The sequence below is a fragment of the Budorcas taxicolor genome, chromosome 5 (genome assembly GCF_023091745.1).
Source record: "Budorcas taxicolor isolate Tak-1 chromosome 5, Takin1.1, whole genome shotgun sequence".
Taxonomy (NCBI): domain Eukaryota; kingdom Metazoa; phylum Chordata; class Mammalia; order Artiodactyla; family Bovidae; genus Budorcas; species Budorcas taxicolor.
In genome coordinates, this window is record NC_068914.1 from 80999669 (window position 1) to 81011706 (window position 12038).

At 37.9% G+C, this 12038-nt stretch overlaps 1 protein-coding gene across 3 annotated transcripts in view; it reads right to left on the reverse strand.

Annotated features, from left to right (window-relative positions):
- The window catches only part of TMEM117 (transmembrane protein 117), a 604949-nt gene that overhangs the window by 283575 nt on the left and 309336 nt on the right, over positions 1-12038 (reverse strand). For all 3 annotated transcript variants that reach the window (XM_052640317.1, XM_052640318.1, XM_052640319.1), the window contains one exon: positions 2032-2131. In XM_052640317.1, coding sequence (XP_052496277.1) covers positions 2032-2131 — 100 coding nt within the window. The remainder of the gene's footprint in view (positions 1-2031; positions 2132-12038) is intronic.

A 12038-nucleotide genomic window follows, 5' to 3' on the forward strand; every position in this document is an offset into this window, starting at 1 on the left:
TTATTTGTGGAAGGTCAAACCATAGGTGGCAAGATTAGAGAATCCAAATTTCTGAATTGATCCAGTTCTCTTTTGCATTTTTTAAGTAGCCATCATAAAATGAGTCAAAATCATAATTCGCAATAAATGCAAAAATTTCCAGGAGGCATCAGCTCAGAATTTAAGGGAATTACGAGTTTAAAGTTGATCTTTCCTTTTAAACGGTTTTCCCAGTGGAAACAGATGAGGCTGCCTGGTCTTAATGTCTAGCTTATTCTCATTCCTATTTCTAGTGATTACAAACAAATAACATTTTCAAATTTCAATTTTAAAAATAATAAAACGGAAAGCATCTGGTAATGGGTTCTAATAACATTCTAAAATTAAATAGAGGAGGGAGGAGTTTCAAAAACAGGCTAGGCAAACTCTGTTATGGTCACTTGCAAAATGATGACAGTAGTAGCTATTAAAGAAATAACTGCTTCCTGTACCCTGAAAACACCTGTTTCAGGTAAGAAACAAAGCTATTAACAGAAATGGCAGTAACAGTTGTGACAATCGCCCTGCAGTGTCAGGAGCACGTCTATAGGGCATGTCCCTGCCAAGCTGTGTTTAATTTGGGCATCATCTTTCTCTTGGTAGGTCCTCTCATTTTTAAGTGAATGAATTTGAATAAAGCTAATTAGGATTAACTACACTTATGAAAGGTGTCAGTGAATGCTAAAGTGTTCCATTTTTATAAGCCCAGGTGGCTCAGTGGTAAAGAGTCCACCTGTCAAGCAAGAGACGCAGGTTCGACCCTTGGATCAGGAAGATCTCTGGAGAAGGAAATGGCAACCCATTCCAGTATTCTTACCTGGAGAATTCCATGGACAGAGGAGCCTGGTGTGCTATAGTCCATGGAGTCGCAAAGACAAGACTTAGCAACTAAACAATAACAACAACGCTCTTTGCATTCCGAGACTCTCTTATAAACTTATAGGACCCAGAGCCTTTAAGCTACATAGTGTCTTTAATTAACTCAGTGTTTAAATACAGAAATTACTCTCCTAGCAGATGAGCCCAGCATGAAACATGGTTTGTCTAATTGCTGCAGACACAAAGACTGATAAGGCAGGAAAGAGACTAAAACAGATAACTCTCAGACCTCCTTAGTTACCATTCAGTTAGTAGGTTCAACGAGGAAAAGAAATGCAGAAAACCATTTTTAAAGTCCTTAAAGATACTTCATGTGTCTTATCAGACAGCCCAAACAGTATTTCTTACCTTAAAAGTGTACATGTCAAAAACAAGCAAACAATCCTTATAAAATTATTTAAAATTTCCCAGAAGAGTTTTCCATTAATTTGATGAATGTGTATGTCCCACACACATACATGTCTATACATATACATATATACACACATAAATGTACTTTACATATACAAATATATCTCAGTAGATAGTCATCATTAGTATTATAATTGTATTGATGCTTTTTCCTGAGGTAAACAGATATTGCATATAATCTCTAGATTTGTCTTTCTCATGAATTTGTTCCCCTTGCAAGAGAAGTAACTTCTGTCCTAAACCATGAAAAATAGTGTGTACTGAATAAAATCCAATTCACATTGGTTGAGAAAAATAAAACTGTATCTTTAACCCTTGGGAGGACAGAGGAATGATGTAACAAAATAAACAGCACTGCTATGTCAAAAAGGAGCTGGGCTGACAGGAAGACCAACAATTAGAGCTCAGCATTTCCAGTGACTTACTGCTTGGAAATTTAGGGATAACTGGACTTGGATTATCTAACAAGCCTGTTACTGAAATGACTGTTTAAATTTGGTGAAACAAATGAGACTTTCTCATGTCTGAGGGCTTTGCACAAGTGCAATAATGCTAACCATGAAAACAAGATCCTTCTTTTTTCACTTTGGAATGTTATTTGAAATATAACATGAAATTAAATAATTCATGAGGCTATTGATTTAAAAAGAAAAATAGTGTGTATAACATTATGAGCATGTCTTCCATCTGACATTTGAAATGGGTGAAGTTAAAATTTCTTACCATCCAAGCTGTGACAAAGTCCCCCATCCAGGTCCCTACTGCAGCTAATTTCATGAAACTTTCATTTCGGATGCCCATATAGTCTGTAATGATATATGCTCTGTGGAAACAAACACACAAGACATTGTCCAGACTCAGAGAACCATACAGTCAAAGCCTTCTGGTTCAGCAACACTCAAAAGGGAATTTTCCCCCTTTTAACAAACTTTCTTGCTTTTGTCTCACCAGATGCGCTTATAAATCTGAAAGGCTAGGAGGAGCTCTGAGGGTGTCTGGGTCAGTTCCAATTAGATTTGAAAACTGACTGTGGCTACACCAATTACCATGTGCCTTTCATTTTTGAGCTGCAGGACTGACAACAGCTTTTGGAAAATCAAACAGAAATACTCAGCAAAGGCATCATTCCATGCTCACTCAAGTATGAGGAGAGCAGAAACAATTCCTGAATTAGAGTAACTAGAAAGGAAGAGAAGCGCTCACTTTCCTCCAGTTCTGTCTTCTCAAAGTCAGAACTATTGAAAAGATGCTGGGAGTAAGTTTTAAGTATAATGCCATATCTGAATAATGTTCAGAAGAAAGTCAAGACTTGGGAAAAATTTCCACGTAGGGAAGCGATATAAAATTTTACTCAAATACATGTGACTTAAATTATTATTTAATAGCAATGGCCAGATTCCACTTCATCACTTGGCGTAGCTAGTTATCGTTTGCTTGCTATTAAACACAAGTTTATATTCCTCAGAGCTCAAAGAAAGGTTCAAAGGTACACCCGACTACTAAAAACAGGTAATAAGATCATGCTTATTGCTTATTAAGCATTTTCATTTTCTCATTTGATAGTCAAGAAAATCTGAACTATCATTTTTCCCATTTGTAATTTCACTAAGAAAACTGAGATTCAAAAATATTACTTACCCTGCCCAATCAATACCACCTAACTAATGAATGGTACCTAGGAACCAAATTTCTCTGTACATATTTTTTAATTCTAAGTATTTTTTTTTTACTCAGTTTTCTTTCACTTTAAATTTTGTTCCTTTTCTTAAACATGATAATACCTATACAACTTAGAGTACCCATTAGATTAACTTTAAAACAATATGCAGTAGATAAATGTTTGTCTATTGAAACTATGAAGAAGCACATTTTTGAAGTCATTGAGAGTTAAACTGCTTCCAATTCAGTTATTTCAGATAGTTTTTTTATATGATATTTAAACACACAGATATTTACACAGATATTTAAATAGTTTTTTAACAACAAAAACAAACATAATTCTTAACAACTTTTTCCATGTGCTTCATCTGCTTACTCTGGAGGGGCTATGTAAATATCTTAAGGTCTCATCTCAAAATTCTGGGTCTTAGTCCACATGTTTCCATAATAGCCGCCCCCCCAAAAAATTTAGCTACCAAAAACTGCATGCTAGCAATGTGCTAGAGATTATTAGCATTTTAAAAACACAGTCCTTATCAATTTTCATATCAGAACAATGAAATGTATTGCTACTCCCATTTCACAGATATGGAATTAAGGCTTTAGAGAGTTTTTGCAACTTTCTCAAGTTTAAGCATCCAATAAATAGACAAGATTTGAATATAAATTTGATTGACTCCCAAATCCAGGCACTTAACTACTGTGCTATACCTTCTTCCTACAACTGTTAGTAGAGATATAAAAAGCACAAAGAATATCTCTGTTCCCAAGTATTTTAATAAGACAATGACAATGAAGGATTACTTCCTGTGGGGATAATTCATAATAAGAAGCCAAGAGAAGCATCCAGAAGCTACAGCTCCCTAGAGCTACCATCAGGTCTTGGATTCCCACTTATACTGAGTTCACCCATCTAAGCAGCTCTTGGTCACTGGACTCAGGGAACTATAGCATAGTAGCTCTTTTAATTGTCCAGCTTTTTCAATGACACCTACTTTGAAGATTTTGTTCAATGTTACATCTCTACCTGTTCACTCTGCCAATTAATTCCAGAATACATTGGGCTAGGATAGAAATTCCTGGCTACATTCTTTGTGGTTGTATAGATGTATATAAGAGAAGGCATGATTCTTCTATTTCAGTATCTGAAAACAAGGATGAGATAGTAAGCATGCAACCAACCAATGATCCAGCAGAAAAACCCTAAAAAAAACCAAAATATAAAAATAACTCCTCAAATCTGCTTAAAGTCATCTAAGAGCTGATGAAGCAATGAAGAGAAGAAAAACCAAGATACCAGATTGGTGAGCTTTATGGGAAAGTTAACTGTATTTTCTCTGGGGACATTAGCTGATTCCACATGCAAGGCAAGAAAACGAGAACCTGGATTTTGCCCTGGCAGAGAACAGTCTCAGTAGGTTAAAGAGGCAATGTTTGAAATTTAAGGAATCAAGATTCTTGTGAGAAAGGAGATGCTCAGAAGAGAGTAAGAGACACAGCCAGTTTTCCTTTCAAGACTTTTGCCAAATTATGAACTTGTGCACAAGGAAAGCTGAGAGACTAAGCAGAAAGTCTTTATAGTCTACGGCCATACCATCCTGAACGCAACCCATCTTGTCTGATCTCAGAAGCTAAGCAGGGTTGGGCCTCGTTAGGACTTGGATGGGAGGAAGTCTCTGTAAAGTATAGCAGAGGTCTGGCTACTTCACACTGAGGAAACTATTATAGTTCAGAAAATTCTGAGAGTATAGCCCAGGATACACTAGGGTAATGAAGACTAAAGAAAACCTGTGATGTATGGGTCCTTGTTGAAACTGTAAATCAACCCCTTTTCTAGTCCATTTCACGACTGAATTAAGGTGATCAGCTTCTATTCTTCACACTTAACAGAGGAAAAAGTGAACCTTTTCAGGAAGAATAAAATATCATCTATTTTTATTTATAAAATCCATCATTCAATCAAAAGTTACTAGGATGTCAAGAAACAAGACCCTATCAAGATCCTGAAAACCAAGAGAGTAAACAATAGCTAAAACTATTCCATAAGTTCCAGGAAGACTGCAAGTCATTTTTATCTATTCTTTCCACTGTTGATACCCCAGAGCCTAGAGCACTGCCTACAAGTGGTAAGTAATCAGTAAACATCTCTTAATTTCTGAATTAACAAAGTGACCCAAGTTATTCAGATTTATTGATGCAGCCCACTCCAGTATCCTTGCCTGGAAAATCCCATGGATCATGGAGCCTGGTAAGCTACCATCCATGGGGTTGCAAAGAGTCGGACACGACTGAGCGACTTCACTTTCACTACACAGGTAAACCAATATATATTAAACCCTAGAAATAGCAATAAAATAAGATTGACATGAAAAATTTTTACATGTTTTCATATTGTTTTCTGTTTTTACTTCACTTCTCCAACTACATTTATATCTCCTTGATGGCAGAATAACTATCCTATATTCATGTAGAAAGATACATCAGCACAAAACAGGAGAATGTCCCTCCTCTGTGGCTGTGGGCACATGGTGAGTACTGAATGCCATGATAAAGTGGAGGACATAGCATAGAGAATTTAATTGAGAATAAATTAGTTAATATATTTAAAAGTAAATAGTGATATTTAAAATTTATTACTTATTCTAGACATTTCTCCAAAGAAGACATACAGATGACAAACAGGCACAAGAAAAGGTGCTCATCATCACTAATCATAATATTAGAGAAATGAAACTCAAAACTACCTAGAGATATCATCTCACACCAGCCATCATCAAAAAATCTACAAACAATAAATGATAAAGAGAGTATGGGAAAAAATCTTCCTACACTTCAGTGTAAATTGGTACAGCCACTATGGAGAACAATATGGAGTTTCCTTAAAAGGCTAAAAACACAGTTACCATATAATGCAGCAACCCCACTCCTAGGCATATATCTGGAGAAAAACATGGTTTGAAAGGATATATGCAACCCAATATTCATTGCAGTGCTGTTGACAATAGCCAAGATACGGAAGCAACCTAAATGTCCATTGACAAATGAATGGATAAAAACGATGTGGTACATATTATACAGCAGAATACTGCTCAGTCATTAAAAAGAATGAAATAATGTCATTTGCAGCAACATGGAAGGACCTGGAGGTTATTGCATTAAGTAAAGTCAGACAAAGAAAAATATCATAGGATATGGCTTATATACAGAATCTAAAAGAAAAACTGATACAAATGAACTTATATACAAAACAGAAGTAGAGTCACACATGTAAAAACAAATTTATGGTTACCAAGGATAAAAGGCAGAGAGGGAGGGATAAATCGGGAATCTAGAATTGACATATACACACTACTATATCTAAACCAGATAAACAACAAGGACCTACTGTACAGCACAGGGAATTCTGCTCAAAAATCTGTAATAACCTAAGTGGAAAAATAATTTGAAAAGGAAATGATGTATGTATAACTGAATCACTTTGTTGTACTCCTGAAACAGTACTATAAATCAGCTAATGCCTGATACAAAATTTTAAAAATCTCCAGGTTCCTCTGTCCATGGGATTTCCTAGGCAAGAATACTGGAGTGAATTGCCACTTCCTTCTCCAGGGGATCTTCCTGGCCAGGGACGGAACCTGCATCTCCTGTGTCTCCTGCATTGTAGGCAGCTTCTTCACCACTGAGCCATGAGAGAAGCTTCTTTTTTAAAAAGAACATATTGTATCAAAAAATTTAGCAGTTATTCTAAATTTTGCTGTTCTGGACAAATGTAAAGAAGAATTACAAATAGGCAGACCTACCATAAAAACTTTCAAACATGAGTTCACTCATTTGCATATCTATTAACATTTAGCACTATTTCCTACTCAGGTTGTAAAGGACACAGTGTGCATATATTTATATCAGCAATTCTGGCCAGTTTGAATATCACATTGGACTCTGAAACAGTGAAGTTATGGAGCTTATACACTCAAGAGTTTTTGGAAACTGATTCAAAATTAAATTTTATTTGCTAGGAGCCATTGTTAAGTTTCAGTTCTGTTCAGTTTTAGCTAATTATTTCAACTATTCATACATCTTTGTTTTGCTTTGTGCTTTAACTGGTATCCGTGCACAGATCTAAAAAAGCCTGCACTTTTATCAGCCTTGCAGGTAAACATTCATCATTGTTATTTTCTAAAAATTCTAAAAGAATTACTTTTCAGGCTACAACTTCATTCCCCCCTCCTTGAGATTTCAAGTTTAACTGTCAAATCCATAACATAAATGTGAAAACATCAACAAAATCTTGGAAAGGCTCATAATCATCGTAACCTCAAAACATGAGCTACCAAGCTTATTGCACCTAATGAAACTTACGTGTTAAATGGCCATAAACTAAACAGATTCTAACATGGACTAACTAGTCAACAAAATGATAATATGAAGAATTGGCCCTACAGGTGAGAGTCTTGAGCACAAGCAACAAAGGTTCCAGCTTACTTCAGTCTATTACTTACACGTAAATGGATTCAGTCATGCCAGGTGATTTAGGAGCTGAATCTCTGAAAGTTTAACAAGAGGCAGTAAACATAGATCACCAACCCAAAATGGATTCATGCTTCACTGAAGATCCATCTGTGGCCAGCTGGATTCATAATGTCACAGCTGTCTCTTTCAGCCACGTTTGGGCAATATAAACAAGATTGGGGGCGTCACAAACAAGTAAATCATGGATAAGGAGTTGACTTAACATGAGTACAGACCTGTATTAAACACAATGAACCTCAAGCAAAAACTCTAAGTGGTCTTAAGGCTTGGGGTGAAAATCTGTTGACATAAAATGCCGGAAATTAAACATATTATGAGATTAGCCTTTCTTAATTATTTGTAATGAAATGATTAAAAGTCTTCAATTCAGTCACTTGTTCAACTATTATCCAAATAACCACATTTTAGTATTTCTTCTCAAAATGTCTACTTCTTGACTATTGAAAAACTTAGAAGGAGATCAAAACATGTGTATGAACTTTCCAGGAAAGACCTAGGATATGAAGCTACAGAGCAAAATTCACTGGAAAGTGACAACTGTTGCAGACAATTGTTAGAAGGAGACTGCGTGTGTGCTCAGTCGCTCAGTCACGTGTCCAATTCTTTGTGACCCCATGGACTGCAGCCCACCAGGCTCCGCTGTCCATGGGATTCTCCAGGCAAGAATATTGGAGTGGGTTGCCATGCCCTCCTTCAGGAGATCTTCCCAACCCAATGATCGAACCAAGGTCTCCTGTATTGCAGGTGGACTCTACCAGCTGAGCCACCAGAGAAGAGTCTAGAGTGACTAAACCTGCATCTGAACCTAAAAATGTTTACAAGTAAAGTTCCAACTCAAATTCCCCATCTTTAGCTATTCATTCTCTCTAATTTCTCTACAGAAGACATATAAGACCGCAGATGGCGTATTTACTGGACAAACCCACCCTGACTGCTAACACACGCACATTACGTCAATTCTTCCTTTCATTCCTTGTCTTGCTTAAGCCTACTCAGTGAAATTCATCTGTAGTAGATACAGAAACCTTAGAATAACATCAATTCCTCCCTCTCTTTTACCCTCAACATTTGGTTAATCAAATGTAACCTTTCATAAGGTTACTTCTGATAGGTCCTCAAACTATGTTGTTTTTCTGTCATTACTGCTACCAATATCTTATCTCTGTTCATAACCATCTCTATTCTGAATTACACAATAGCCTCCTGTTTCCCTGTGATTATCCTCAACTTATTATAGATTATTTCTGCCACTATGGTAAATTCTGGGAAATTAAAATGGTGTACCAGAAGAGCAGGAGTCCTAGAACCAGAAAGTATTGGGTTGACAAACCACCTTCCCACTCTATGACCTGGGATAAATGATAAGCTTGATAATAATCCATTCCCTTATCTGTAGAATGGGAATAAGAATATCTTTCCCTCACAAGGATTTCTTGAGGATTACATGAAATAAGGAATATAAAGCTTCCCCCTAGGGTACAGGCCCCACTCTGATTCCTTCTTTCTCTTTTTCTTTTTTGTCCTACTTAGTTGTTATGTGAGGATTTTCTTGTCTTCTTGGGCATCCGAGGCTTTATGTTGGTGCTTAGTAGATATTCTGTGTGATTCATGCCACTTGTATATATATTTTCATTGTTTCTGTGAACGGAGGCAAATTCTACTTCCTACTTCTCTGCCATCTTGTGTGACCTCCCCATTTTTTTGCTTTTCTGGACCACTATATTATTTTGGAAATGGGAGCTAGTAGGTCAGAGACCTATCCTTTATTTGCATATCTATTATGAAACAGTTATGATGCACTGTGTGTGCACTTAGTCATTCCATCATGTCCAACTCTTTGTGACCCCATGGTCTGTAGCCCACCTGGCTTCTCAGTCCATGGAATTCTCCAGGCAAGAATACTGGAATGGGTAGCCATTCCCTTCTCAGGGGATCTTGCTGACCCAGGGATTGAACCCAGGTCTCCTGCATTGCAGTCAGATTCTTTGACATCTGAGACACCAGAGAAGCCCTTCTTGTAGCACATGAATTTATATTACATAAGCATAGTTCATATTCACTAAGTAAACTGACATAGTTCATTACTCACTAAATCTCTATAGTCTTCCTATTTGCTAGATCATGGACCCAATATTTGTAAACTCAAAAGTTTCCAAGAGGGAAGAACGCATCCCAAAGTTAGGTATCACTTCCTGGATTATCATCCAGCACCTCTTGTCTAATAATTTCTTCAACCCATTATCACATTTCCCCAGTCCACAGAGTCACAGGGGCAGGCTTGGAACATAGATATCCTGTACTAAGAGTGAAGCATGGCAATTCACTCCAGTATCCTTGCTCGCAAATTCCATGGAAGAGAAGCCTGTCAGGCTGCAGTGCACAGGGTCACACAGAGTCAGACATGACTGAAGCGACCTAGCAGGCACCCACATACTGGCATAGCCAAATTTGCTGATATCCTATTTTTTCCCTTTCCTGGTAATTTAGAATCAAGACTCAAAGAGAGAAAGAAGAAATCTCTTTCCAGGAGGGTGAATGAAGAAAAGCCCAGTAATTACTGGTGACAATGTTCTATCCTCTGAGAGTTGTTCTTATTGTTCAGTTGCTCCTTGTGACACCATGGACTGCAGCATGCCAGGCTCCTCTGTTCTCCCAGAGTTTGTTCAAATTCATGTCGATTAAGTTGGTGATGCTATTCAATCAATTCATTCTCTGCTGCTCCATTCTACTTTCGACTTCAATCTTTCCCAGCATCAGGGTCTTTTCCAGTGAGTTTCACCTTTAGCATCAGTTCTGCCAATGAATATTCAGGGTTGATTTTCTTTAGGATTGACTGATTTGATCTCCTTGAAGTCTAAGAGATTCTCAAGAGTCTTCTCTGGCACAGTTCAAAAGCATCAATTCTTTGGCACCTAGCCTCCAACTCTCACAGCCATATATGACTATTAGAAAAACCATAGCATTGACTATTTTCTCTATTTCTTTGCATTGTTCATTTAAGAAGGCCATTTTCTCTCTCTCTGCTATTCTATAGAACTCTGTATTCAGTTAGGATATTGTTCTTTTTCTCCCTTACCTTTTGATTCTCTTCTTTCCTCAGCTATTTGTAAAGCCTCCTCAGGCAACTACTTTGCTTTCTTGGATTTCTTATTCTTGGGGATGGTTTTGGTCAGCATCTCCTGTGCAACGTTATGAACTTCCAACCATAGTTCTTTAGGAATTCTGTCTATAAGATCTAATCACTTCAATCTATTAATCACCTCCACTGTAAAATCTGCCTGCAAGGCAGGAGACATGGGCTCAATCTCGGAGTCGGGAAGATCCCCTGAAGAAGGAAATGGCAGCCCACTCCACTAGTCTTCCCTGGAGAATTCCACAGACAGAGGAGCCTGGTGGGCTATAGTCCACGGGGTCGCAAAGAGTAGGACACAACTGAGCAACTGACAACCTCAACTGTATAATCATAAGGGATTTGATTTAGGTCATACCTGAATGGCCTAGTGGTTTTCCCTACTTTCAAATGAAGCCTGAGTTTTGCAATAAAGAGCTCATGATATGAGCCACAGTCAGCTTCCAGTCTTGTTTTTGCTGACTGTATAGAGCTTCTCCATCTTCAGCTGCAAAGAACATAATCAATCTGATTTTGGAATTGACTATCTGGTAATGTCCATGTGTAGAGTCATCTCTTGTGTTATTGGAAGAGGATGTTTTCTATGATAAGCCTATTCTCTTGACAAAATTCTGTTAGCCTTTACCCTGCTTCATTTTGTAATTCAAGGCCAAACTTGAATCTATTCATCACCTCCATTGTTATTCTGCATATCCTGATTTCCTACTCTTGTATTCCAATTCACTATGATGAAAATGACATCTTTTTTTCTGGTGTTAGTTCTAGAAGGTCTTGAAGGTCTTCACAGAACCAGTCAACTTCAGATTCTTTGGCTTCAATGGTTGGGGCATAGACTTGTATTACTAGGATGTTCAATGGTTTGCCTTAGAAATTAACCAAGATCATTCTGTTGTTTTTGAAACAGTACCAAAACACTGCATTTTGGACTCTTCTGTTGACTATGAGGGCTCAGTTCAGTTCAGTTCAGTCACTCAGTTGAGTCCGACCCTTTGAAACCCCATGGACAGCAGTCCACAAGGCTTCCCTGTCTATCACCAACTCCTAGAGCTTCAGTTCAGTTCAGTTCAGTCACTCAGTTGTGTCCGACTCTTTGAGACCCCATGAATCACAGCACGCCAGGCCTCCCTGTCCATCACCAACTCCCGGAGTTCACTCAGACTCGCGTCGACTGAGTCAGTGATGCCATCCAGCCATCTCATCCTCTGTTGCCCCCTTCTCCTCCTGCCCCTAATCCCTCCCAGCATCAAAGTCTTTTCCAATGAGTCAACTCTTTGCATGAGGGGGCCAGAGTATTGGAGTCTCAGCTTTAGCATCATTCCTTCCAAAGAAATCCCAGGGCTGATCTCCTTCAGAATCGACTGGTTGGATCTCCTTGCAGTCGAAGGGACTCTCAAGAGTCTTCTCCAACACC